The 27,520-nt window shown below is 52.7% G+C and overlaps 1 protein-coding gene across 1 annotated transcript in view; it reads right to left on the reverse strand.

Annotated features, from left to right (window-relative positions):
- Positions 1-1,997: 1,997 nt before the first annotated feature.
- The window catches only part of Otog (otogelin), a 77,938-nt gene continuing 52,415 nt past the window's right edge, over positions 1,998-27,520 (reverse strand). Inside the window, exons 34-56 of the mRNA XM_021263876.2 lie at positions 26,972-27,089; positions 26,141-26,220; positions 24,106-25,856; positions 23,255-23,423; positions 22,806-22,951; positions 22,193-22,282; positions 18,669-18,852; positions 16,051-16,271; positions 15,754-15,892; positions 14,211-14,405; positions 13,804-14,016; positions 12,928-13,032; positions 12,667-12,774; positions 12,175-12,276; positions 11,830-11,928; positions 10,673-10,713; positions 8,771-8,846; positions 8,495-8,673; positions 7,687-7,791; positions 7,390-7,509; positions 5,889-5,934; positions 3,610-3,689; positions 1,998-3,508 (exon numbers count right to left, since the gene is read on the reverse strand). Coding sequence (XP_021119535.2) covers positions 3,308-3,508; positions 3,610-3,689; positions 5,889-5,934; positions 7,390-7,509; positions 7,687-7,791; positions 8,495-8,673; positions 8,771-8,846; positions 10,673-10,713; positions 11,830-11,928; positions 12,175-12,276; positions 12,667-12,774; positions 12,928-13,032; positions 13,804-14,016; positions 14,211-14,405; positions 15,754-15,892; positions 16,051-16,271; positions 18,669-18,852; positions 22,193-22,282; positions 22,806-22,951; positions 23,255-23,423; positions 24,106-25,856; positions 26,141-26,220; positions 26,972-27,089 — 4,568 coding nt within the window. The 3' untranslated portion in view covers positions 1,998-3,307. The remainder of the gene's footprint in view (positions 3,509-3,609; positions 3,690-5,888; positions 5,935-7,389; positions 7,510-7,686; positions 7,792-8,494; positions 8,674-8,770; positions 8,847-10,672; positions 10,714-11,829; positions 11,929-12,174; positions 12,277-12,666; positions 12,775-12,927; positions 13,033-13,803; positions 14,017-14,210; positions 14,406-15,753; positions 15,893-16,050; positions 16,272-18,668; positions 18,853-22,192; positions 22,283-22,805; positions 22,952-23,254; positions 23,424-24,105; positions 25,857-26,140; positions 26,221-26,971; positions 27,090-27,520) is intronic.

A 27,520-nucleotide genomic window follows, 5' to 3' on the forward strand; every position in this document is an offset into this window, starting at 1 on the left:
TGGTCCTCCTGCTCCCCTTTTATAAGGACCCTTGTGCTTAAGCTGAACCCACCTGGATAATACTGGATAATCTCCTCATCTCATGGTCCTTCACTTAATTATGTCTGCAAAGACCCTTTTGCCATGGAAGATAACATATTCACAGGTGCCAGGAATTACATGTGGGTGTCTTTCCAGGCCATTATTCCACCCACCATAGCTGCTCAGAAATCAGATGATTTAATCAAAAGATGCATTTTTAAACAAAATCAACATCGTCAAATTCTATCCATTAACACTCATACCAGCACTGCCAGTATTGGCCTTTTGGAGGGCAGTTAGGTGGCAGTGATCACTTTTCAAATTGCCGGTTTCCTCTCTTCCTCATAATGCAAACAGAGTTGGTGATTTGGCTCTTTCTAATCTTTCACTAAGTGTCTGAGCTTGAAAGAGTTGGTTTTTGGGAATAGGACTAGGGAGTTTTAGCCAAAAGGTTGGAATGAGAGGATGGTTTCTGGTAAGAAGGCAGCAGAGCCCCCTGGGGGAGTGGGAAAGAGGTGGGAGGTGAGCAGCCGGTACACTGATTCCAGCAATGGAGAAAGAGCATCAGCCAGTATGGCCACCAGTGAGTACACTGTGTGGGTAGAGCAGGACGACTGGGGACTGCTACCAGCTGGAACCAAGGAGGCCCAGGCTTCACAGTGACAGATCAGAGACCCTCCTAAACAGACCACAGAGAGACGCCTGTGACCGGATGCCCTCTGCCTCCATCTGGCCCAGTTCAAAAGCTGCCTCCTCAGACCTGCACATAAACAGGTGGAAGTGGCAATGAGGTGAGGGGTGAAGAGCCGGGGACATTGGGATCTCGACAGGGGCTAAAGAACCACTTAGTGTCTTAATCTAACCATCTCACTATGTAATTTTAAGACAGTTCTCTGCTGAGCGTGGTGTTTGAAACTCTGGAAGCTACTGATATGTGATTTAGGGAGTGTGTTAAGGCCAAGGAAAGGACTGACTACAAATTATCTAAGTTTGGAAGCCTTATCTTTCCCATCTCTGTCTGTAATAGTGAGCAATTAACAAGCATGAAAGATGCATTTAAAGATATAAATGTCCCTTAAGTACTGCTTTAGCTGCATCTCCCAAGTTTACTGTGTCATAATTTTATAATCAGATGATCAAAATGCCTCATTTCTATTCTGATTTCTTCTTTGATCCATTGCTTATTTAAAAGTGTGCTGCTTAAGAGGCTGTAAATCTCCTTTTTCATTAGGAAAAACCCCAGGGTCCATGTTAGCAGACACACGTGCCATGAGAGGAGAAGCTTACTTATAAACTAATATCCAAGACTTCCAAGTGCCAGTGACAAAAAGGGATGCCCTAGAACCTCCAGGTGGGTGAAGCTGTTGCATAGAGAGCACTGATGCAGCCCTAGGGGTCTCCCCCTTATTGAGGGATGCCTCCCTGGCCCTCATCCTCCCCTTTCCCACATGGGACAACCAGAAAGTACCCTCCCACTCGGTCCTTAGGTGCTGGTGGTCCTTTAAAGTTGAAGTATCGCTAAGAGCTCATCTCTATATTCTGCCTAACCCTAGCACAGCCAGTGGGGCTGCAAAAACTGACTTCATTCTTTGGGCGAACAAGAGGGAAATCAACACAAAACACTGAGAGGTCTCCAGGAAACCTACTCAGCTCTGTCCCATGTGCATCCTATATGGGAGGTCTCTAGATGGGATCACTGCTCAGGCCCCTTTTTTGGATGTCAGCTCCCTGTTGTTCCAAATGTCCTTTTCTTTCTTCCTACCCCCTTCCCCTAGAAGCCAGTCTCTGGTCAGTTCAGTCCCAACCAGCAGGCATCCACTTAGGGCCTGCTCTGTGTGGGACACTGTGCTGGCCAGAAGTGGGGCAGGAGAAGTAGAGTTGGCCTCCGGGACCATAAAATAGGGTTTTCTCTTCCCAGTGGACATTCCTTCAGAGTCGAAGCAAACCTGGCGTCCTCAGGAATGCTTGAAGCCTAAAGTCTTCCTGTGGTTTATTGATACACAAGTAGAATACAGTTACAGGGGCAGAGAGGCTGTGGGAACAGCTGGGGGCCATCCTGGGATAGCCTTCTCATCCGAAGGGGCACAAGGACAGCCACACATCTGTACACATCGGGGCAGAGCTGGAGCCCAAATAACACCAGGTCTATGCCCTTTGGACCCAGTGGTATACAAAGAGGGCAGGAGACAAGTGTGGCTGAGCTCTCCTGCCCTGGGTTTAGGGAGGGCACTGTGGTTTGGAAACAAGCCTCTGACAGGTGCTGAGGGATGCTGGGTGCACATGGACTGGGCTGCATTTTCCACTGACAGACGCTTTTCTGCTAAACAGTCCCAGAGAGCACAGAGCCTGGAGTTGGCTGAGACACAAGGGACACACTCAGGCCTCTCCAGAGATGAACTCTGCTGTGTCCTTGGAGAAAAGGCACATGGCAGAGTCAGGAGCTGCACCTGCAGGCTCAGAGTACCCATCACACAGCCTCCAGGTGGACTGTCCCCAACATCTGGGTGACTAGTGCTGGGTCCTTGCTGAGGAGCTCATTCCTCCCACCAGCAACTCACAAGGCAGCCAATCTGCCAGGATGGGTGGCTTGGGGTTGAAGGAGCCATACAGAGACACAGGCCTGGGTCCACCCTTCTAAATCCCTTCCTGAATTACAAGGTCGATACCAGAACATCAAGCATCCCTCTTGGAGGGAGAGAGAACTTGACAGGCACTGAGCCCACCCCTCAGTCTCTGTACTTGGTCTCGAGCGCCTCTGTGGGAGGACCTGGGCTCCTTAAGTACACCTTCGTTGTTTTGGCGAGGTCTTCCTTGGAAGCTCTGTACAGGCCTGAGGCTGCAGTTAGAGCCCCTTTCCTTTCACTGTGTCTGTTTCTCCCATGGTCGAAAGGGCTAAAAAAGGACCCGGGCAGCTCATCCTGATCCTAAGTTTGGATTGGGGTCAACTCTGGTCCCAGCTCCTAAGAAAGTTCTCACCCCCTTCACCAAGAACTGCAGCCACTGTCGCAGATGTGCAGGGTCCTGCTGCCCTGGATCTGCAGCCTGATCCCAACCTCCAGCCAGGGACAGAGCTGAACACTGTTCCTTATGTGGAGGTGGAGAGGCAGGCAGACAGGGAGCCAGGATGGGAAAGGCGGCCAGTTCTGGTCCTTCTTGGAGCTTCTGTCCACCACCCCATGCTCAGCTCAGACCAGCACTCCGCCACTTTAACCTCCTCCCCCATCCACACTGGGCCACCTGGAACATGAAGGTGGTAGTGGTGGCCCAGCAAGCCCAGGCCCCAGCCTCAGGACCACTGGCAGGCGCAGTCAGTGGGCTCCTGCACTGTATAGGGCACCCAGGTGGCGTTGGTGGTGCAGAAGAGCTGTACGGAGCGTCGGTGCAGCCCCACCTCACGGCAGCACTTGCAGAAGCGGGCATAGGTGTTGACATTGTGGTTGTAGATGCTGGCGGACGGGCACCTCCCGTCACAGGACACCAGGTTCACCTGGAGAAGGCAGGCCAGTGAGGCAGCCTGGAGAGGACATCCCCAAGCCCTCTCCATCCCCATCTTTGCCCACCCGCCACCGCCATGCGGGCACCACGCACAGGTGTGTTGCTCCTGCAGTCGTTCTTGCGGATGGTCATGCGGATGGTCACCTTTTTGCAGGAGCGCCCATCCTCCTTACCTGGGGGGACAGAGCAGGTGAGACCCCTGTGGCCCAGGTGTTCTCCCTGGGGGCAGCAGGATGGGCCAGCCCGGGGCAGTTAGCGTCATGCTGGAGGGTCCCTCTTCCAGGTTAGCGCTCATGCATTACTGCCTCTCCCTGCCAGGGGGAAGCTCTTTATCCCAGTGTTCTGGATCAAGGTGGAGTCAGGCAGGCAAAGACAGCAGTGTGAGCGTGGGAGACCATGAGACCAAGGAAGACGCCTGGGATGGCTGCCCTGGACCCCTCAGAGACTGCGACAGGGAATAGGAGGATTTGGGGACATGGGAAAGCTGCCTCCTCACCCAAGGCCCAGCCACAAACCCCATCTCTGATCCCTGGGGAGGGGTCCACCCTCTCTGAACTTCAGTGTTCCCACTCTGAGAGGGGTTCGAGCATTGAGAGGCTGCAGTTTCCCAGTCCCTGGCAAGATGTGGCTGCTTCTCTGTCCACCACACAGAGCCAGGGACTTGCCCACCCCCCAGGTTCAGGCATGGAAAACGAGGTGTGAGTTTCTTCTGCCTGGACCACGCTGCCCACAGACAACCAAGCACGAGGCTCACACTGCCCCTCACCTCCTTCAGCTATGTGCCCCAACTGCCCTTTGCTCAGGCCTGCCCTGATTTCCTCCCTCCTCCCAGCCCTCCCTGGCCCTCCTTGCCTTGTATCATCAGGGCATTGTCCCTGTCCTGTCAGAGGCCATTTGTGATCACACTGTTGAAGCTAAGCTTAGAGTCTTCCTTTGTACATCCCTTCCATGTGTTGTTGTGAGTTCTTTCCTCACTCTAAATAAATACTCACATTTATACCTCAATATAGATTTATAATTCTGTCCTCTTTTCCTTAAGAAAATCCCCCCCAATTGCCTAAGCCTCGGGCCTCACACAACTCAGTGCCTCTGACCTGTGATATATTTTAGTTTTACTTATTTCCCACTAATATATCAGCTCCTCAAGGCCTTGTTTGTACTGGCTCATTGCCTGGCACATTGTTGGTGCTCAACAAATATTTGCTGGGTGCAGGCACTCACTCTGTAGCCCAGGAAGCCCACCAGAAATGGGATGGAATCCTTTCTCCCGGCCTCTGGACCTCATCATAGAGAGACAGGGAAACTGAGTTCTGCCCTGACTACAGCCCTCTGGGCCCTGGATGGAGACTGGCTGAGAGACAGCAGGAGCAAAGCAGTGGTGGCACTGGGCATTAGTGGCACCAGGTGAGTGGGTGCTGCTGAAGCATTCCCATGCAAGCCCGGGGGGCCTGGCTCACTACCCAGCATGCACTGGGGGCCAAAGGGTCTTTGCCAGAGCCAGGAAGCAGGGGGCCTCTCCCTCCCTCGCCCCAAGAGCTCAGGGCCGCCTAGCAGAGGGGACATTGGTGGAAATAGCAATACAGCTGCCTGATTCAGTCCTTGGAGCTTCCAAGAGAAGTACCTGGGTGGCAGTGGACACTAACCCCTGGAGGAGAGGCGGAGCTATAGGGGACCACAGGAAACAGAGTCCCTGGGGAACCTGGGGAGAGGGACATGTGTCTCAGGTCACATGGGGCCACCGGGAACATTCAGAGAGCAAAAAGTTGTGGATCAGGGAAACCACTGAAGTCTTGATCCCGGGTCTCCTTGAGTGTGTGATGTGGACTTAAAAGGGCCCCGAATCCTGCAGCCCTCAGGGCAGGGTCAGAGCACCCCAGCAGGAGGGCAGACATGTGAGCAAACACTGGAAGGTTCGTTGGTCCATTCATGTATATGTGATTGGGGTGCTCAGGTGTTCAGGAGCTAGGTGTGAGGAGAGACACAGAGCTCTCATTCTGATTCACTCTGGGGCCCTGGAGGCCTGAGCCCCACCAGGAGGCACCTCCAAGACTCAGGCTTCTGACCACAGAAAATGTGGAGCTATCTGGGCTGGGGTCCTTGTCAGGGGCAGGGGCAGCAGAGTGTCTAGTGAGCTATCAACTGCACCCAGCAAGAAGCAGAGGGCTTGTATTGGGACAAAGACATGAATGCGGCTTCTGGCCTTTTGCTATGTTGCCAGTGCAGCGAGCCTCGTGTCAGGATGTTATCCTTTCCTCTACTCGCCCTGGGGAGCTGCCCTCAGAGGTGCCAGGGGAGCCCGGCCCCCTGACCCTGACGTAACATCCTGCCCCCACCAGCACCCCTCACCCTTCGGCCTCTGCCGTCTCACTCACATGTCCTGCAGCATCCTTCCAAGGAAGGGACCACGGAGCCCCCAACCTAGAGGGAAAGAAGAAGGGGTGGGTGCAGAAAACCCTGTTCCAGCCCAGGAGCCAAGATCCCAGCAATAGTAAAGGGAGTCTAGGAGTCTTGACTCTGCTCCTCCCATGATGCCCCAGGGCAGGAGCTCCCCACCCAGGCAGGCTGTGGAAGAGCGGGAGGGCTAAGCTGACTGGCCAGACAGCTGGCACTAAGGCTGCCTGCAGCCCTGAGAGGCCGGAGCCTTGGAAATGATGGTGAAAAGAAAAGGAAAAGAAGGGCCTCCCTTCTTCCTGTGGCCATTACCACACACCCTCCCCTGCCGACTCCATGCTGTGGAGGAAGAGGATGTGGGGACATTTCATCTTCAGTGGTGGCCTCCAGGCGGCCAGCAAAGGAGGGTACAAGGCGTGGCTTAGTGTCCAGGGCTCTAGCTCAGCCCTGGATAAGTTGCTCCTTTCCCTCGGGCTTAGTTTTTGTTATGATTTATATCTAGATGTCCCCTAAGAGCCTCAAGCTCCCAGAGGTGGGGCTTTTGGAGGGTGATTAGATCACGGGCTTTCATAGCTGACTTGCCGTTAGGAGGTGGGGTCTGGTTGGGAGAGGCGGGTCCCTGGAGCCGAGGCCTGGAACATATATCTCCCTTCCCAGCTCCTCTCTTCACTTTTTCTGCTTCCCGGCCTCCATGACTTAAGCAGCTTTGCCTGCCAGGCCCTTCCACCATGCCTTCCTGCCTAGGAGCTGGCCAACTACGGACTAACAACGGAAGCCAAAATAACCCTCCCCTCCTTTGAGTTTCAGGTGTTGGGTACTTTGTTCCAGCAATAAGAAAAGTGACTAGGACAGTTTTCCATCTCTAAAACTGGGGAAATTATCTCTTACAACCCTCCTCTTCTATTGTGAGATGGATAAAATAATTTCTGGACTAGCTCTTTGTAAGTTCGTGTGTGTGTGTGTGTGTGTGTGTGTGTATGATTGTGCATGTATTTGTTGTCTAAGGAAGAGTGAGAAATCATCAAAGGCCCAGAGTTAACCTCAGTAATTTTAATAATTTAGTAACAACACCAACTCCTCCAGGAATCCTTTTCTTTGAGGTGTGCCTGCAGTGACAGCTGTCCCTGGAGGGAACCGTGGACGGAACCACTCACAGGTGTGGTGCATGTGTGTGCAAGGGTGCCTGTCTGAGGGCTCTGGGGTGAGCTGGTGTGTGTGTGGTACCAGAGTGTGTTCATGGTTCTGTGGGGTGTGTGAGGGGTGAGCGGCCAACTGCCTGTGATGGTGTCCATGAGTGGGCCTGGCACACGTGTAGGTTCCTGTGCATCAGTGTGTGGATGTGTGATGTGTGAGGACGTGGGGTGTGAAGTGGTCTAAGCCAAGGACCCTCCTACACCCAGGACCCTTCCCCGGCTTCCACTGCCACCCGCAACCAGCTGATGCCCTGGCTGAGGCCACACTGTGGGACAAGGGGGCACTGACCTTGGCACACTCGGTCTCATTGAGTGGGGGGCAGCTGATGGGAGAGCGCACAAGCACGGCACCCAGGGGAGTGCTGCTGCAGTGGTGGCGGGCACAGTGTGCGATCCAGGATGCCCCAGGCTGCAGGGCACAGAAGTGAGCAATGGGAGCCTGTGGCTAGGCAGATGGCAGAGCCCGAGGACGGGGCAGCCCAGGACCTGGCATCTGCACGAAGCTCTGGCCCGGGAGCTGGAGAGGGCCTCGGTCCTAGCATCCCCTTCCAGGACACTGTCCCAGGGCGGCTCAGGGGCTGCTTACCAAGAACAGGGAGGTGGTGCCATTGGGGAAGGTGAAGAGGCAGGACACATTCCTGCAGGAGCCACAGCAAGCCGCCAGGTCCCGGGGGTGCTCATACTCTTGGTTCTGCAGCCCGGGTGGGGTGGGACAGCCTGGAGTCATCTGGTTGCACCCCTCCACCCTCCAGCTCTACACTGTCCGCCTGTCTCTTGGGGGGCCCACAGCCCGAGAAGGACCCTACGGGGACCCAGGAATGGAACGTCAGCCCTCTATCTCTGGTGGCTGGGCAGGTTGCCCTTGTCCCTCCACAAAGCCCCCTCATTGCCAGCGTGTAGAGGTGACCCCACTCCCAGAGGCAGCATTCTCATAATTAAGAGGTCAGTTTGGTTCTCGACAGTCCTCAATTTGAGTCGTGGCTCCAGTGGGACTTTTGGCAAATGACTAAATCTCATTTTTCTTTTCTGAAAGTTGGGCATAATTCTAAACACCTTGTGTTCAAGCAACTTATTTGGCTCTTACTAGAAGGCAGTCACTGTCCTAGGTACTGGGCTTTACAAACGGTAGTAACACAAGCATACCACCCAAAAGGATAGGGCATTCAGTAGGTGCTTAAATGTGTGTCCTCTCTGTCAGATACCCATGGTTCCCAGGCCCAAAATCTAATCCTTTGCTCTTGCTGCCCGCCTCCTGGTCCTTTCCACAGAGTGCCCACTGTCTAGACTTGCTGGGGGAGCTGGGGGAAGCTTGAGGGCCCCCTCATTTCTGGAGCACCTAGTATCTGCCAGGCCAGCCCCTCGACCCGCTGCAGCCCAGCCCACACTGCCCCTACCGCCTCACAGTGGACGTCACACAGCACGGAGGTGGTGTTGATCTGGTAGAAGCTGGTGAGGGGGTCCAGCAGGCCCGTGCAGCGGGAGGTGTGGCACACGCCATCTGCTGAGAGCTCTACCACCGTCTGGCCTGGCTGCAGCACCCCCAGCTCACGGCTCAGACACACAGGGGCTTTCACTGGTGGCAAGCAGGGGCTGCGGTCATCGTGAGCCCAGCCATGACCACCAAGGCCCACTCACCCTGCTCCGCTCCCCAGCGCCCCTTGCCCACTCACCACACTCATACTTGGCGCAGCCACACACATTCTCCTCACTGTGCATGAACTTCTCGTCCAGCTGAGATTTCTCCCACTGGGTGGGCAGAGGTGGTCAGCACCAGGGTGGGGGTCCTGGCCCCCTCGGGAGCAGCCTGCACCTGGGCCCCTTTCTGAATCATGCTCCTTACTCCCAAGCCTCCCTTCTGGGGGTGTTCTCCATGTCCTCCTGCCCTCAAGAGGGGAACCGGGGCAGCACCACACTAATTCCTGTCTTCACCAGTTTCCAGGAGAAGAGGATAAAGGAAAGCAGTGCTGGGACTGGGTGAGAATATGTGTAACCCAGAAAGTGACCTGACATCACTTCACGTTTCTTATTTCCCCTTGCTCCATGGCTGTGCAACTGGAGGTTAAGAGCATGGTTTCTGGAATCAGAATCCCTGATCAAATCCTGGCTCTGTGACTCTTGAAGACATTGGCATAGGAAAAGATTCCATGAACAAAACCTCAGTTGCCAGTGAACTAGCACAAACAATCAACAAGTGGGATTTCTTCTCACTAAAAAGTTTCTGCAGAGCAAGAGAAACCACCAGCAGTGTGAAGAGAACAACCCACAATGTGGGAAAAAATTTTCACCAGTTGTCCCTCAGACAAAGTTCTACTATCTCGAATCTATAAAGAACTTAAAAAAATCAGACCTCCCAAATTCAAAGACCCAATCCAAACATGGGCATCTGAAATGAACAGACATTTCTCAGGCAAAGAAGTAGAAATGGCAAATAAACATATGAAAAAATGTTCAACATCACTGGTCATTCAAGAGATGCAAATGAAAACAATGCTGAGATTCCACCTCACCCCAGAAAGAATGGCTGCTATCATGAAATCAACCAATAACAAATGCTGGCAGGGCTGTGGGGAAAGAGGAACCCTGCTCCACTGCTGGTGGGAGTGTAGACTGGTGTGACCACTGTGGAAATCAGTATGGAGATACCTCAAAGAACTAGGACTGGAAGTCCCATTTGACCCCGCTATTCCACTGCTGGGGATCTTCCCCAAAGAATTAAAAGAATCACATGTGTAAATACTGAATAGTTTCTCTACTGTGAGAAACTGAAAGTGTAAATAAGGACTAAAAGGTATAATAGGTAATGTGAAATAGGAAGAAAAGGGGCAAAGGGGAAGGGGAAGTGGGAGGGGTAGGGGAAAGGAAAGAAGGGAATGGAATTAATATGAGAAAATGAAAAAATAGAAACAAAGTCTTTGTAAATAAGGAGGGATGGAGGGGTTGAAGGGAGGGCAGGGGAAATGGGGAAAAAATAAGAACCGAGAGAGTATGTAAAGGTGCAAATTTCCAATGATGAATGTCATTATATTGTACACCTAAAATGTACCAATAAAATTCATTTTAAAAAATCCTGGCTATGTGACCATCAGCATCAACATCTTCATCATCCTTACCTCAACCCTCAGGCAGGGCTGCTGTACAAGAGGGCACAGTCCCCTGAGAGCCAGCAGCAAAGCCTGAGCGAGGATGCTGACTCACAACACAGGGTTCTCTCTCTTTCTCTCTCTTTCTCTCTCTCTCTCCTCTCTCTCTCCCCATATATATATATATATATATATATATATATATATATATTTTTTTTTTTTTTTTTTTTTTTTAAATTCCCAGGGGTTGAACTCAGGGCCTTCACACTGCACATCCCAGTTTTTTATTTCTTGTTTTGAGACAGGGTCTCGCTAAGTCACTAAGTTGGTCAGGCAGGGTTTAAATCTGAAGTCCTCCTGCCTCAGCCTCCCAGAGTACACAGATTACAGCTGCCACACCCAGCTCCTTTTTACTAGACTAAAGGAGTAGGGTCTGGGATGCCGGGAAGGGGAACAGGCTATGGAAGGTAGGGAAGGGCAGGGTATCCATACCAGATGGCACCGGGGCACGGGGATTGTGCCGCAGTCACACTCTGAAAAACAGGAGGGAGCAGGACCCACCTCACCAAAGGGGCCCGGGGGGACACCCTGTCACTGCACACAGCCCCTCCCGTGGCACAAATTCAGCCCCAGCCTGGGTGGGTCCAGCCTCCACCCATCCCCAGGAGGCCGCAGCTCCCCTGGCAGGGCAGTGGGCACCGCTGTGTCCTGCAGGCCATGGTTCCCTGGGGCGGGGTGGGGGTGGGGGGATCATCAGACAGAGCCTCCCAGATTTCCTCCGCCAGTCCTCCCTGCCCCTAGAGGGCCCTCTCCAGCAATAAACAGGGGGACTTCTGACTATCTGCTTTCCAGCCAGCTCCGCCTCGCTGTCCAGGGCTTTCCCTAAACTGTGACAACACTAACAAATCTCAGGGGCACAGGGCTCTAGCTCAGAGCCCCAGAACTGCAGGCAGAGCAGCAGGAAACTCTTCTTGAAGCTTGCTTTGTGTGCTAAGCTTTTATCTGTGCTTCAAGGACAGAGGACAGAGCAATGAATAACTCACCTCCCACCCTTGCGCTGCCACTAGCATGCTAGTGAGGCTGGAAAAAGAAGAGCTAGATAGCCAGAGGCAAACTAAAGCTTCTTGACTCTTTAAAATAACATTGTTATCTGAAGCTCACCAGTTTTCCTTACTGGTCTTTGGTGCTTCCACTGGCCTTGCCACTGGAAGGATGGTGAGTGTTAGGAAATGATATACCATCAGGAGGTTGCAATAAGGATGTTTATTTATCTTCTGCCTTTTTGAGACAGGGTTTTGCTATGTAATTCCAGCTAGGCTTGAACTCACTATGTAGCCCAGGTTGGCCTCAAACTCATGGCAATCTTCCCGCCTCAGCCTCCCTAGTACCCGGATTCCAGGCATGTGCTGCCACACCAGGCTTACAATAAGGACTTTTAAAAACAGGAAATGTTTTTGGAATAGGGAGCTGGTTTTTTTCTCCTTTTATCCTAGAGAGAGAACTGTAGGTACCTCAGAGAGTGATGCAGGTGGAGGAAGTTGCCCTGGAGAGATCTGGGAGTGTGTGTGTGTGTGTTCCAATCTCAGGGAAGTGACAGTGGTGGGGCCCTGGGGCTCCACTTGGGGAGGTGGCCCTGACCTGGAACTTACCACAGGACTTGTAGGGGCAGCATCGGTCTGGGCTCCACACCTCCACCAGGGCTGTGCCCATGCCACACTGCACTTGAGGACAGCGAAAGCTCTCACACACTGCGGGCAGGATGGGGGTGACATGTGAGTCACAGGCATCGCACAATGTGAATCCTCAGGGTGCAACACTGGCCAGGGGAGGGCACCTCCCAGCTGCCCCTTAGGTCACAATGGCCTCAGACACCCCAGGGTCTGGAGTCCCTGGAGGAATGTGGGCTCCGGAAGCTCCTGCAGGGCTACTTCCTGGAGTCCTCATGCTGGACAGAAAGGTCCCCCAGACCCCTCCCTGTGCCCGCCAGGACCCACCACACTGGTACAGCGGGCAGCAGAGCTCTGTTGTGTTCCTGTGCACGGTGAGCGCCTCCCCTTCCTGGCATTCAGGAATGGGATCTGGACAGTCGCCGCAGGCTGAGGGGTAAGAGGGGTCACCACTGTCAAAGACCCCTCAGGGTCTTGGTATGCAGCAGGTTCCTGGGGCGGAGGTGGGATCTCAACAGATCCAGTGTGGCTGGAGGTAAACTAAAAGCAGCACCTCGTGTTCTTATGTGAGCATCCTAGAGCCAGAATCTGGACAGCCTCCCCATTTGGTAGCCCCAAATCTGACCCTGAGCAGTTTCCATGCTCAGTAGCCTGGGGGTGACATGGTCCATTTCCCGTTGTCCCACACTGCTCTCTGGACAGGGATTCCAGCCTTCTCCTTACCACCCTCCAACCAGAAGACCTCAGCCTTTCCTCCCAGCCGTGCTCTCTTGGAAGCGGAGGGAAGAAAGGGGCTGTTGGCTCAAGGCATCCACCCACCACAGAAGTAGGAGGTGCAGCACGAATCCCCCAGGCGGCCTGCAATCAGGGTCTGGTCCTGGCGGCAACTGGGCACCTGCTGTGCCTCACACACATCAGGGTCACATTCTGGAGACAGGATGGAATGAATGTGGGCACTGAGAACGTGGCTTGCTGGCCACACCGGCCCTGCCCTGGCTCTGCCCTGATTCCAGCCAGGGCCCACTCCCCAGAGCTGCCCTCACCCCCCTGGACCCTTCCCACTCTCCCTACCCCTCTCACCACAGCTGTAGCTGGGGCAGCAGGAGTCTTCCCGGAAGTGCGTGCGGAGTCTGTGGCCTGGGCGGCAGGTAGGGGCGAGGCCCTCACACAAAGTCTGGTTACACACTGGCCCAAGGGCCACACGGCCTGTCACCTGGAGGCCAGGATATCCCGCTGCGCCCCACCACCACCCGACCCCCGGATGCCTGGTCTTACATCCCTAGCTCCCAGGACCCCTGCTCCTGGAAGAGGCCTCTGGGGGTCACCTGAGGACCCAGAGCTGGGACAGAAGAGCTGTAAACATTGGTGGAGATGGGCAGCATGCCAACTGCTGTTCAGTATTAACTCAAGTGATTCCCAGCCACCCCAAGGTGGGCACAGCTGATGTCAATAATTTGCCTGAGGTCATGAGTACAATAATGTAATGGAGGAAGAGCTGACCAGACTGCTGGTCTTCAGAGCCGGTGCCTCTTTAAACCTCCCTACTTTGGCTCTGGCACCCCCAAGCCCAGTTCTCCACTCTCCTTAGCTCATCCCTCACAGGGGATGCTTTAATTTTCCCAGGCCTTGTCCTAGCCAGCAAGGTGGGCAGGGCTGGAGCCTTTTGTGTGTGTGTGTGTCTGAGAATTGAACCTTTGAACTGAGTTACATTGCCATCCTCTCTCTTTCTCTCTCTCTTTCTTTCCTTCCTTCCTTCCTTTTTCTCTCTCTCTTTTCTTTCTCTCTCTCTCTTTTCTCTCTCTCTCTCTCTCTCAAACAGGGCCTTGTCAAGTAGCTAAGTTGGCCAGGCTGGGCTCAAACTTGCCATCCTCCTCCCAGAGTACTGGGATTACAAACGTGCACCACCACACCTGACTTTGGGCTGTAGCCTTTTAGCTGTCTTGGGGTGGGACTCACCGCAGACAGTCCCCAGGCAGCAGGGGTCCTCAGTGGGAAGGAGCAGGACCACTTCCCCAAAGCGTGGGCAGCTCTCTAGCCGGGGCCCTGGGCAGTCCGGGTCCACTGGGACGATGGTGTCTGGGGCTTGGCACTGCTGCTGGCAGCAGCCACTGAGAGAGCTGTTCCAGGTCTCGCCCAGGGCCCGCGGCACCCCCATGCTGTCGGTGCAGGCTGCATTGCGTATGTTGGGGATCAGGGGGTTGAGGGTGGGGGCAGAATCCCAGGATAGACCCTCCTGGGACACTGACCACCCACCCTAGCATGGACTGGGAGGACGCAGAGGGGCCTCAGTTGTGGGCCACAGGCTGCAAGGAGACCCCTGATGAGGCCCACCCTGGAGGACCCATGGGGAGGGAGGGGCCTACCGCACTTGTCCTCAGGGATGCAGAGCGAGGAGCAACGCCGGTGCAGGACGGTGCCCTCAGCACAGACACAGCCCTCGCCCAGCACCTGGCACTGCTCAGGGTCCAGGGGGCCCAGCATCCCATCCTGGCAGGTGTCGGGGGGCTCGCAGGCCGCCACACATGCCTGGTAGGTGGACTCGCTGGAGCATAGGAAGGCTGCAGGGACAGGGGGCAAAGGCCCAGCTCAGACGCCAGCAGGGTTCCCCCTGAGAGCCCTGGTCGCAGGAAGCGTGGGAAGGGATAGCAGTCTCAGCCTGCCCTGGGCAGAGAACACATCAGTCAGGGGGCTTCGTGTCCACCTCCTTGCTCTCCGTCAGGATCAGCAAAGGACAGCCCATAGCCCAAATCCCGCCTGTTCTGTTTTTGCAAATAAAGTTTTATTGGAACACAGACATGTGCATTTTTTTTCATACTGTCTGAGGCTGTTTTTGTCCTGCAAGGGTAGAGTGGAGTCTTTGTGGGCTGTATCGTCTCTGTGTCAAAGACTTCTTCACAGAGATGATGCAGCCCACAAAGCTCCAAATATTGACTATCTGGTCCTTTTAAGAAAAAGTTTGCCAACCTCTGGCTCTAGATCAATGTTTTAAACTCTCTTGACTATGAAAAGCAGATTTGACATTGTGGCCAGTGCACACAGCTTGCAGAACAGGGGGCTGACCTCAAGCCTGACTGTAAAAGAATCACTTGGAAGCTTGAAAATCGCACTGCAGGACCCTGGCCTGGGCCATCTGAAGCTGACTGGGGCCCAAACAGTAGAGCTTTTGATGTTCTGTGTGACTCAAAAGGGTAGCTGAGAGTGAAAATTCCTGACATATTGAAACAAAACATGCTTTTTATGAAATCATGCTTAATCCTCCTCTATACAATATGTACTAGAATTTTATATTCTGTTGAATTTTTAAATGCTTGCGCTGCCTCCAATTGATTTCATACCCCCTGTGTTAGATTCCGCAGTTGGAAAAATCAGTACTTGGTATGTTTTGTTTTTCCTGTCATAGGTCATATGCTTAGGTGTGGTCCTCATGTGAGCTGCCCCCAGTCTTCCTGGATCTGCTCGTGTTTGGAAATCTAACTGCCCTGCTTATCTCACTACCTAGCAGGGGTGAGAAGGGTGTGGACCTCATTTCCATCCCCAAGGAAGGAGGAGACCGAAGAAAAGCGAAACGAGCAAAAATTAAGATAAGGAAACTAATATTTACTGGTCAGTAACTTTGTGGCATATCATCCTGAAGATAGCTCTAGGAGGGAGCTATTGCTACTGTCCTCATTTTATAGGGTAGGAACTCTAATACAATAAATGAATAAAGCAAAAGCATTGCTTACATGTATTAATTTACTCATGTACATTATTATAGCTTTCTCATAAAATATAATATTTCTATATTGTAAACTTACTAATTAATATAAATCAATGAATGAGTGAGTGACTAAACTTGAGAAAGCATAGACTAAACTTGAACCTGGGAACCTTTTCATCAGATGAGACCCCGTTGCCCCCACTCACGGCAGTAGTCAGAGCGCCGCCACTGGATGCACACATGGAATTTGTGGCACATGGCCACATACACGGTCAGTGCCACGCAGGGCTGCTGGACGTACTTGGTGTCCCGGATCCACAGCTCACAGAACGACTCCGGAGAGACCTGGGCACATGCAGCAGGCAGTGCTGCCCACCCTGGTGCCCCACATCCCGGCCTAGCTCCTCCCGGCCCTGCTCAGGGCGAACAAGGAGCCTCTGCAGGTGGCTGATGCCCTCCCCAGCCCCGGAGGCGTCCCCACGTGGGGCCCAGGTGGCACATACAAAACGGTGGCAGGCGCTGAAGGTGCGGTTGGACACCATGCGAAGGCAGGGCGAGCAGTCAGCTGTAGCACAGCTGTCTGGGCGGAAACGAGTCTGGCCCACTGAGGTCAAGGAGCTGGGCACCTGCCAGCTGTCCAGAAAGGGAGCAGGGTCCTCAGCTGCACCCACCACAGAGCCGTCTTTCAGGGTGAGGTCGTTGGCTGCATCTCCATCACAGATACCTGAAAGGGGCGGGATTATCCCAGTAGCCACGAAATCACGACTCCCGAGTCCGCAACACTCACACAGGGCTCATTACAGCGACTCTTTGGACAGGGTTACTGTCGCCCCCACTTTGCAGAGGAGGGCAGTGCGGCCCAGAGAAGCTTTTCCCAAGAGAAAAATCTTTGACACGAAGAAAACAAATGCCAAACTCTTTAGGGATAAAAGGACACAATAGCTCAAACTTATTTGTACATATACGTACGTGTGTATATATACACCCAAGAGAGAGGAACAAATGAGGCAAAATGTGAACAATTGGTAAATCTGGGTAAAAGCAGTAGAAATCCCTTATACCATGTTTTCAACTTCTAAGTCTGACATATCAAAATGAAGTTACCCCCAAGGAGTCTGATTTAGCAGATTGCCAGTTAATATAACACCTATTTCCTCTTCCTCCTGGAGTCAGTTAGCCTATTTTTCCCAGCCTCCTTTGCGTGTGGCTGAGTCCCCATGGGTGGAATATGAGGGGTGCCACTTCCAAACCTCCCAACTGTCTCTGCTGTGTAGAGCTGGAAGATGGCAGAGCCACAAGAGAGAAGGGCTGTGGGTCTCTGAATCACTGATTATTTGGGAATTTATGTGTGCAAGAAATAAACTTCTGAGGTGTTAAGGCTTTGAGATGGGGCAGGTGTGTGGCTTATCTGTCACAGCTTCTGATGTGATCTGCACTTCTGGCCTCGTCTGTCATACACTATGTACATGGAATGATCAAAAATACAGTGAACACCTAAAACTTTTTTTTATTACCATAAAAGATATGCTGCTATTAATTAATACCTCTCAAAATACTCCCCCTTGCTTAAAGCACACTTAGCCCATCATTCCTGCCACTTTCTGCAGCAGTTCTGGAAATCCTTCTTATAAGTGTCTTTAGTTGTACTATTGTGGCTGCCTCAATGTTCTGGATCAATTTAAAACATTTACCTTTCATGGTCTCTTTGACTTTGGGGAAGACCCAGAAGTCAGAGGATGGCAGTCAGTGACTAAGGTAGATGAGGACACACCAGAATGTTTTTATGAGCCTGGCTTTCCACTGAATAGTGCTGGAGAGCAGCATTCACTCTATATTTTATTATACCTCGTAAAGACACTCACAAAAGAAGACTTCTCGACCACCTTCAGAATGTGGCAAGAACAATGGGATGTGGGTTTGAAGTGAGAGGGAGTATTGTGAGGGGGATTTATGGCAATATGGTTTGACAGTAAAAAATTCACTGTAGATTTTGACTGTATTCCATAATACTCTGCTCCAGATACATTCCCTGCCTGCGATTTTACGTGTACTGAGCACTCTCTGCCTGAAATGCTTTCTCATATGTCTTTTCTTCAAGGGGCCTCGTATGCACCCATCCATGCATGACCTTACTAATTCTGCGTAACACTTGCTGGTTTGCAGGGCTGTCATTCCAAAAGATTTGAGCTGAGTGCCATCATTTTCCTTTAGATTTTCATTTATCTCAGTGAGGGCTGTCACACAGGTAACCTAGGGAAGAGTTGGCCCATGGGCTCCTGCTGACTATAGTGTTCTTTGCCAAGGATGAGCAGAGTAGGCAGGAGAAATGCTGAGAAAAGGGTGGTGGTGGGGTGTGTGTGTGTAAGGAAAGGCGTTTGTGTTGATAAGAATGGAAGCTCCAGACAGTCAGTTTTGCTCACTATTCTGTCCCCAGTTCCTGGCACTTAGTAAATATGTGTTGCACAGGGAAAGGAGCACAGGCTGACTCACACATGACAGCGCATGTGCAGAGAGGGTATCCTGGAAGCAGGGCCAGGCATGTGAATGAACACAGTGGGTGCAGGGGGAGGATGGAGGGTATGTGTGTAAGTGTTCCTATGTCACCCATCATCACAGTCACAGTGTCTGGCATGGAATGTCCCTGCAAAAAGCAGTGGCCCATACCCCAACTCCTCTTGTACCTCTGCTCCGTAGCCAAACACACTCTCTGGATCATGCTACACTCAACTACTTAACCTCTCCCTTTCTTCTTTGGTTCAATGGGGATATTAAGGGCCACTTCTCAGGACTGTTGTGTGAATGGCCTGAAATAAGTGAGCTCAGAATGTGGAAGTGCTTTGTGAAGGGCTCTTCATGAAGACTGGAAGGCATTTGGGGGGTGTCAGGGAAGCTGACAGACAGTCCTGGCTGCAGTGACAGCTGGCTGAGGCCAGAGCCTAGCACCATCTTCCTGCTAGCAGCTTCAGCCCTAGAGCACAAGACATCCTCCCCAGCGCCCACTCCGCAGCTCTGTTGGTTCCTTGGTAACCTGTCCCAGCGCTTCCTAGTCCAGGGGAACCTATGTCTGTGGGAAAGATGGACCAGGGAAACATTCCTCTGCCCCCAAGTGGGGCCCCCTCACCACATAGGCCATGGCCCCGGGCCTTGCTGGTTTTGCTGGCCTCCAGGATCATGAGTCCCGAGCTGTGCAGCCACTGGATCTGGATGTTCGAGGGCGTCTGGATGACATACATGTGGCCTGTGTCCTCAATTTGGAACCCATACCTGCTCACAGGTGGCCACACAGCCTGTGAGTCCACAATCACCTTGAGGGAAGGGAAGTTCTGTGTGAGCACAGCTTGTCCATCAATAGAGCAATCAGTCCATCCATCCATTCTTTTGTTCATCCATTGGTCCATCCATCACCTGACAGACATTTATAGCCACCTCCTGCGTCAGGCTCTGCTTCAGGCACATGCACCCAAGATACTGTCCAAGGTGGCACGGGACAAGTCTGAACATATTTTTTATGACCAAAAAAACAATAAACCAAGAAATGCAACCACAGGAGGCAGACTGCACCTTGATGTCTGCATAAACACAAACACTGAGCCCTTGTAATCACTTCTGTGTTTCCTGATTCTGCTCAGGTCATTTGTTCTGGTAGATTTCCCCTCAATCCTCAGCCTTAAGGTCAAACACTCTTTCTCTGGGGTCTTCTCATCCTGTGCTAACTACTAAGACAGAATCTATTTGTTCATTTGTAAGGTTCCCCACCGGACAGTGAGTCTCTTAAGGGTAGAAACTATGTCTGATATACTCAACCCCCAACATTTGCCATTGGAGTGACATAAATTGGAATCTCAATCAATATTTGCTGAATATTCGACATGCCTTAATTCTCATGAACATTTTAAATTCAAAGCTATAATTTTGCTATATACTGACAAGGTTAAATTTGCATGAATCATGAATTATTAGTTTTATGCTATAAAACTGGGAGGAAAAGATTAAGATTATAAAATATTTATTATGGCTTAACTGTCTCCCTTCAAGAATAGACTGTTTCATTAATCACTTTGCAAATTACCTAGTGCATGAACTTTGGTGTTGGAGTAGAGGGAGCCTCAGTGCAGGAGTCAGAAAACTTTGTGACTTTGGAAAAGATTTCCCATTGTGCTGGCAGGGGGTGGGCTCCATGATCCAATGGCACATTCAATGTTCTGGGAGTGCACATCCATATCCAAAGCCCAGAGCACCTCACCTGGGTCCAGGTAGGGACAAAACCCTTGGACTCCTTCTGCTCAAGATGGAGTGATAAGATCTGGCTTTACCCTCCTGCCTAAATAACTAAAACCTCACAGAATATATGAAACATTTAGCCATTGAACAGCTGGTGGTACAGGAGTGCGATCCCTGAAAGGGGGGTAACAAACAGGGTGAGCCTTATGACTGTTTACTGCTGAGAGAGTTTCTAGGCCACAGTAAAGGGGGTAAGGACCCAGGCAGAGGCTGCAGGTTTCCCTGAATGTGAGGTTCACAGAGGTCCAGATAGTGTGAAGGGCAGAATATTGAAGAGAGAGAGAGAGTATGTACACTGGGGCTTTTCAGAGAGCACCCTTCGACCCACCCAGTGGTACTGTTCTGGATTTTCAGAATATCAATCAATTTGTGAAGGTGAGAAAACTACCTGAAAGAAACAGGGAGAAAAATCCTTACAGCTAAAATAGGCTGGGAATAGCTAGAGCTACCACCTCCTAGAGGGAGAAACATGGCAAAATATGAATATAAGGTAGGGAATGCAGAAAGGTATGCTTCAATATTAAGGAATCAATATGTAGAACAGAGAATAAGCAGTAAAATTTCACTTAGAATAAAGGCTACTCTGGCAAGTCTCAAAATGATCAAACCGTTCCTAAGTAGCAAAACTGTTTGTTTGTTTGTTTGTTCGGGTACTAGGGATCGAACTTGTGACCTTGGGCTTGTAAGGCAGGTGACAGAGCCACTGAGTTAAATCCCCAGCCCTAGCATAACTGTTATAAAGATCAAGAATATTTTTAAAACAAAATAAAAAACTATCTAGCAAGGTAAAACTCACAATGCCTAAAATTCAATCAAAATGTCATTTACACAAAGAATCAAGAAAATGCAACTCATAATCAAGGAAGAAAATAAGTCAGAATTGGGCCAGGGATTTACCTCAGTGGTCCCACCGCCTGCCTCACAAGCACAAGGTCCCAAGTTTGATCCCCGGTACCAAAAAAAAAAAGTCAGAATTGACCAAGAAATGACGCACATGATAGAATTAGTAGACAAGGACTAAAACACAATGGTCATAACAATATTCTTAATGTCCAAGAAAGTAGAGGGAAACATACTTATGTGGAGGTGATATGCTAAAGATATGAAAGAAATTCAGATCAGACTTCTGAGATGAAAATATAATGTCTGGGATGAAAAATACACTAATGAGATTAACATGTTTAGACACTGTAGATGAAAAGATCAATTAACTTGAAGACAGAATGATGGATAGTATCTAAAGTGAAGCATAAAAAGAAAAATGCTAAAGATCTCATTCTTTGAGAAGAACAACAAACTTGACAAACCTCTAGCCAGCTAGTCAAGGAAAGGAGGGAAGACATGAATTGCTGTCAGTGCTATGGATGCCTCCTCCCACCTCCTGACAACCATTGTCTTCTTTCACTGTAGTTTCTTTTTTCCAGAATGTCACATAAATTGAACCAAAGAATATACATATAGTGACACTTGTCCATGTTTGGCATGGCAGAATTGTCCTCTATCATGACTGTGGGTTATAGACTGGAGGTCTTTGTTAAAACTTACAGAATTGTGGATTAAACAAGAGGCATTTACATGTGTAAATTATGCTTTCATTTTTAAATGAAAAATTTAAAGACTAAGGAACTAAACTCAGACAAATTTCTGTTTAAGCTTCCATCCTATGATAAACCGTCACAAGCCATTCCTGAGAACTCTGGTGCCATGACCTTGTGTTCAGAAATCAGGGCAGACTCCGAAGGGAAAGCTGCAGGTTTGGGCTCAGAAACTGGGGAAAAGTCATGACTTTGGGACCCAGGGAGGAGACAAATCTTTCCCTCTCACATGCCTGTTGGGGGTGGCAGAGGAGGCCCTGCAGGGAGGGAGCTCCACCCTCCATCCTCTTTGACGGAGGTGACTTAAGCCAAGCTCATGAAGCCTAAATGCAGGGATCGCTTGCTTATACAGTCCCCTTCTTGAAAGGGGCCCTAGTAATGTGTTCATATGGCCACGGTTTTTTTTTTAATGGCAAACATGAGACATTTCTAACAGCACTTATTTAAGGGCACTGTCTCTTACCATTTGGACTTTCTCTATATCCTTCCTGGTACTGCTCCTCTTTTGACATTAGGGTGAGTACAAACATTCTAATTAAAATAACTTCCAAATACATCTTATTTGGCTTTTTTTTTTTTTTTTTTTTTTTTGGTACCAGGGATCGAACCTGGGTCCTTGTGCTTGTGAGGCAGGCAGTGGAACCACTGAGCTAAATCCCCAGCCTATTTGGCATTTTTTAAAAGAGAGTCTCCTTCCACCTGTCCCCAATCATGACTGAGTCTCAAGCCCCCCTTCCTGCCCTGAAGGCCACCTCTCTGATGCACTCACCTTCCTGTTGAAGCGGTCGATGGTGACTTGATGGGCCAGGTGAGTCACATTCAGTATCACTGGACAGAACGGAGGCCAGTTCAAGTGTCCCTGAAGAGAGAGCCCATCCTCATAGACCCGGAGTCCTGCCCTGAGTTCCCCTCCAAGTGAGCAAGTGCAACAAGGGGGAGCGTCTCTGGTCTCCCTGATCTCAGGGAAGCCCAGCCGAAAAAAGAAACAAAAATGCTTCCTCCTTCCACCTGGCTCTCAGGGGCATCCTAGTAGGAAATGCCAGGCAGCTGAGGCTCCTAGAGTGGCTCCCCCAGCTCCCCTGTACTTGGGCCATCCCAGATGCTGTGAATTGTGCAAGGCCCAGGCCAAGCCAGGAGGTGGCGCTCTCTGAGCAATTTTTCGCCATGATCCTCCAGGGAAGCTGTCCCTTGGCCTGTGGCAGGTAGGCTGTGACCCCTCTGGAAGATCAGGTGAGGTAAAGTAAAGGGAGCTGGTGCTGTGAGGGCTTCCACTTCTGTCCCCACCTCTGGCACCCCTGAAGACCCAGCTCACTGCCCAATCTCCTCTCTACACCCAGTTCAATTTCCAGGTCCTGGCAGGGTGGGAAGCAAGAAGCAGTCACCAGGTTGGCACTTTTGCAGTCCAGGACGTGGACGGTGACCATCTCGTCTGGGCTCTGTCTGAGAATGTAGATGGCCTCCTTGAACAGGGCTACGTGGGTCCCATCGAAGGTCACAAAGCTCAGGTCAGGGAAGATTGAGCACCGGCCTAGGAACAAGGGCAGGGTACAAGAATAAAGATGCCTCTGAGGCCGAGGCACCCAGGAAGATGGGGCAGGTGCCTGGGCCATCTCCTAGGTGATTCAGAGGCCCTGGGGTCCACCCTGAGAGGGTCCCTTGGATGAGGCACCTCACAGACAACAAAGGGTGCGAGGGTGGGGAACCTTCCAGGTCAGGGGTCACACGGGATGAGAGGTCTCACGGGAGAGGGTGGAGGAGCACACAGATCAAGGGTAGAGGTCACGCTGGGGTAGGCGGGTGAGGGGGACACAAAGGTTTCCGCATGACTCACAGGCACACTCCCAGAGAGGACAGCAGTGGTCCCCGCCCACTCGCACTGCGAGGCCCAGGACCCCACAGCGAGGGGGTCTAGCACCCTGAGGACAGTGCTGGGACTGGTTCACACGGATGAGCTGGCCTTCTATGCAGATGTGGCGGACACAGTCCTGCTCAGCAATGGGCTGGGGCACAGAGCAGAGGGACAGGTGAGTGCCTGCCCCGGGAGCTGCACCTCCTTCCCCACCCGACTTGCTGGAACAATGCAAGACTACCAGGGAATGATGCCTAGTAGGTGCGCATATCACTGGATTCGAGACCAAGGGACAAATACCCTGAGACTTTTGCGCTTTGCATAACTGCCTGGCCCAAGATAAGAGCTCCAGACATACGGCGTGCAGACACAACATTCATACTCACAGACACCTAAGCTTGCACACACACATGCACACACATACACTCCCTATTTCCCACAAAGATGTCTCACAACACCATGCACCACACCCAGATACACAAGCACTCATTGTAAGTCTAACATGTGAACACAAAGCTAACATCCTCGCAGCTTCCACACAGGTACTCAGGCACATCAAGCACCCACGGGCACCCCGGGCATCACACCAAGCCATCTGCCAGCAGCCTGGGCCCAGATGGGCAGGACAAGGCCGACTGTGGCTTCAGGGTCCCTGAGGAGCACCAAGAGAGCAGGGCAGGGGCACAGACAGCGACTCCACTTCCATCTCGCAGCTGGGCTGCTTGTTAAGGGACAGAGGCTGCAGTGGACCCAGGAAGGTGAGCATGTGGTGTCCAGTGGCACAGGGGAGGGAGGGACTACAGACAGGGGAACCACCCCAACAGGTCACTCACAACACAGGTGGCAGACGTGTTGGCCTCGAGGGTGGCCAAGGCTTCAGCTGAACCTGCTGCAATGCCATGGGCCGGGGCTGAGCGCCCAGACTGCTCGGTGGTGGCCTCACCCAGGGGCACCACTGGGAGCTGGGGTCCTGCTGAGGTTCCCTGGGCCTCTACCAGCTGAGGCAGCAGAACCAGTGAGCTCTCCTGGGAGGCCGTCCTGGCTGAGACACGGCTGGGGGCATGGGATGTGGCCACCAGTGGCACTGTGCCAGCCTCAGTCACCAAGGGAGCAGGAGTGTGGGCTGAGGCTGGTGTAAGCCCAGTGGGCCCACTCTTGGCAGAGCCATAGACAGAAGTGGGCAGGGACATGTGTTTGGACAGGATGGCCATTTTCTGTGTGGTGCTCTTTCGTGGGACAACAGATGCAGTACGGGCCGCCCCTGCAGCCACAGCTACAACTCCAGAGGTTGGCAATGTGGCCCCCAGAAGCAGCCCCGGAGCCACGCTTGTTGTCTGAGGGGCAGTCTGACTGGATGGGTGGACTTGGGCTGCCACAGCCAGGGTGACAGGCAGTGCGGGGCTGAGTGTCTGAGCAGGTAGAGCCAAGGCCACTGCCAGAGATGTGGCCTGATGTGCAGAGACAGTGACAGAGCCCTTGGGGCCAGGCGTGGCCACTGGGGCAGACGTGCCCACTTTGGCCAGGGGCAAGCTGGTGTCAGGAGGCAGGCCAGAGAGGAGCTGGGAAGGCCGGGTTGACTCTGGAGACAGGAAGGCTGTGGCTCCCAGCCCCTGAGCAGCTGTGGGCAGGCTGGCAGCAGCCGTGGTCTCTGGGGCCAGAGCTGGAGGCCGGGGGGCCGTGGTGCCGTGCAGGGCTGGGTGGGGCAGTGCAGTGGGGACTGAGCCTGGAGGTAGGGATGCTGGCAGGCCCATGGGCTGGCCATGCCCGGGTTCACCCTTCCCTGTGGGTAGCACCTCCTCTGGGCCGTTGGTGGCAAGGGGACTGACAAGACCCTGTTCCGTGGCTGTACTAGCCACCGCTGGGGCAGTGCTGCTCTGGGCCAGGGTGGGCTGGGGGGTCCTTGTCTTGTTTGTGACCTCAGTTACAGTAGGTGTCAGCAAAGCCTTGGGGAAGCCTGTGGAGGTAGGGGGCCTGGAGGTCACCCCAGGGGGAGCCGTAGGCCTAGAGGAGGGACTTGGTGGCAAGGAGGGAGGCGGGAGTGTCGTCCTAACAGGCAAGGAGCCATGACCTGGGACCGTCACAGCTTTGGTCATGAGTGGGAAGCGTGGTACAGGGGGGGACTGGGAGGAGACTGTGAGCTCGGGGCTCCCTGCAGAGGTCACAGTCATCCTGGTTGTCTCCATGGCACCTGATGCCATGCCAGAAGTGGGTGTCTGCAGAGATAAGGGGAGGGATGTGGATCCCAGGAGGTGGGAGGTGGCCGAGACACTGGCGGTTTCTCCCTTGCTGGCGGGGGCCTCTGTGGTGTGGACAGAGAAGTTAGAGGCAGTGAGCCCCAGTGGCTGCTGCAGGGTGGGCTGGGTGGGGCCTGGGGCCAGCGCTGGCCCCTCAGTGGCTGCCATCACGGGGTTCAGGGCTGCAGTGAGAGGGGCTGCTGGGGTGAGGGCTGGCCTGAGCATGGGGGCCGTGGGAGTTTCCGGTGGCAGCTGTGGCCGCTTGTCTCTGGGGGTGGGCAGCACTCGTCCAGGAGGCAGGGTCTCACTGCCGAGCGCCTCTGTGGGGACCCAAACAGCTGGCTCCACACCTGGGACAGACGAGAGGAGAGGTGCAAGAGGTGTGGCCGCAGTCCCGGGCGTCTCCCTGGGCAGCACTGAGGTGTGGGCCCAGAGGTAACAGGAGGGGCAGCTTCCGATTGCCTTCCAAGGTGCAGCAGGCACCTCGTCCTCTGCCTGCTCTAAAGCATTCTCTGTCCCCAGGCCCGTGCTGACCCTGCTGCTCAGGAACCAGAGGCTCCAGGCACGGGTGCTCAATAAGACCCTGGAGACCTAGGGGGAACCTGAGGAGGAAGGGGAAGTTCTGGCTGCTTACAGTCCTCCAAGTAGACGCATCTCTGCGTGACTTCATCCAGGACCTTGGGGACGGGGCAGACAGGGACACAGCCTTCTACCCTGAGGGTAGAGCAGGGGTGGGTTAATGGTCTAGAACATGGGGTTGCTCACCCCCTTTCACCTGCATAGAACACAGGTCTCAACCTTCTTTATGGCATGCATGTGCACATGCTAATCATACACTCTCACATGAACCTCCACAGAGACATCACATATTCCCAGATATGCATGCACTGCACTTGTGCACATATTTATCCCCTCCCTGGCTCAGAGGGAGACACACATGGGAGACACGCGGCTATGCATACACATGTAACATGCTGGCATGTTGCCACCTAGCTACAGATCACTCGGCCTCATGTACACCTCCAGGACACCAAATACTTACACACAGTCCCACAAACATAAGTGTATACACACACATGCATACACACAGATGCACACACCACCCACATACATGCAGCTCACACACATGCATATACACAGCTGCACATACTTAGACATATAAACACACACAAGGTTCAGCTATATGTACGTCATGCACAAATAGATATGCACATATATATCCTATGGCACACTTATAGATAAAGGCACAATTAGCCTGGTCCACACATCCCCATTCATATGAAGAGCTCATACATGGGTATATCTGAACACACATGTGTACCTTAGCACATGTTCATACTCGTGCCCACAGACTACATACAAGCCTGTCCACACATGTGTGTGCATGCACAAGTATGCGTGCATGTATGCTCAAGCACACTGCGCACACATCCTGACTGCACACCTACAGCCCCTCACCCCTCACCTGGGCACATCCTGGCATCTGGCTGCTCCTGGGTCCCGGCAGGTTTGGAAGCAGGGGCTGGCACAGGCATCATAGCGCCATTCACAGATGGGGTAGGCAGCCCCCAAGGGCTTGGCATCTAGAAAGGTGGACCATCCCAGAGTCTAGACCGAGTGAGACCGGGCACCGGTTCTGGGTCACATGGCAGAGCACAGAGGTGCCAGAGCGCTCAGGTCCTGCCCTCCCTGCCCAAGAGGAGACAAGAGGAGTGAAGGAGAAAACAAGGGGCTGTCTCCATGGTGGCGGATTGGAGCTGTGGGTCCTGGGGATGGAGTCCCGCAAACCTGGTGTAGGGCCGAGCCTGGGGCTTTGGGGGTGGATAAAGCGGACACCTGAGCCCCTAATCCCTGCCAAGGCTGCCCCACACCCTCCCCTCCGGGACCTTGGTGCCAGGCTTGCTCTGCATCACCTCCCCTTGCCCTGTCTCTGGCAGGGCCACCAGCAACCGCCATGGCGGCAAAGAAGCTCACCCTTGAGGGGTGAGGTGAAGTGCTGGGGACCCTTCCCAGC

The sequence above is a fragment of the Heterocephalus glaber genome, unplaced genomic scaffold (assembly GCF_053883595.1).
Source record: "Heterocephalus glaber isolate CG9 unplaced genomic scaffold, H.glaber_assembly_v1.0 deba00001428, whole genome shotgun sequence".
Lineage (NCBI taxonomy): Eukaryota > Metazoa > Chordata > Mammalia > Rodentia > Bathyergidae > Heterocephalus > Heterocephalus glaber.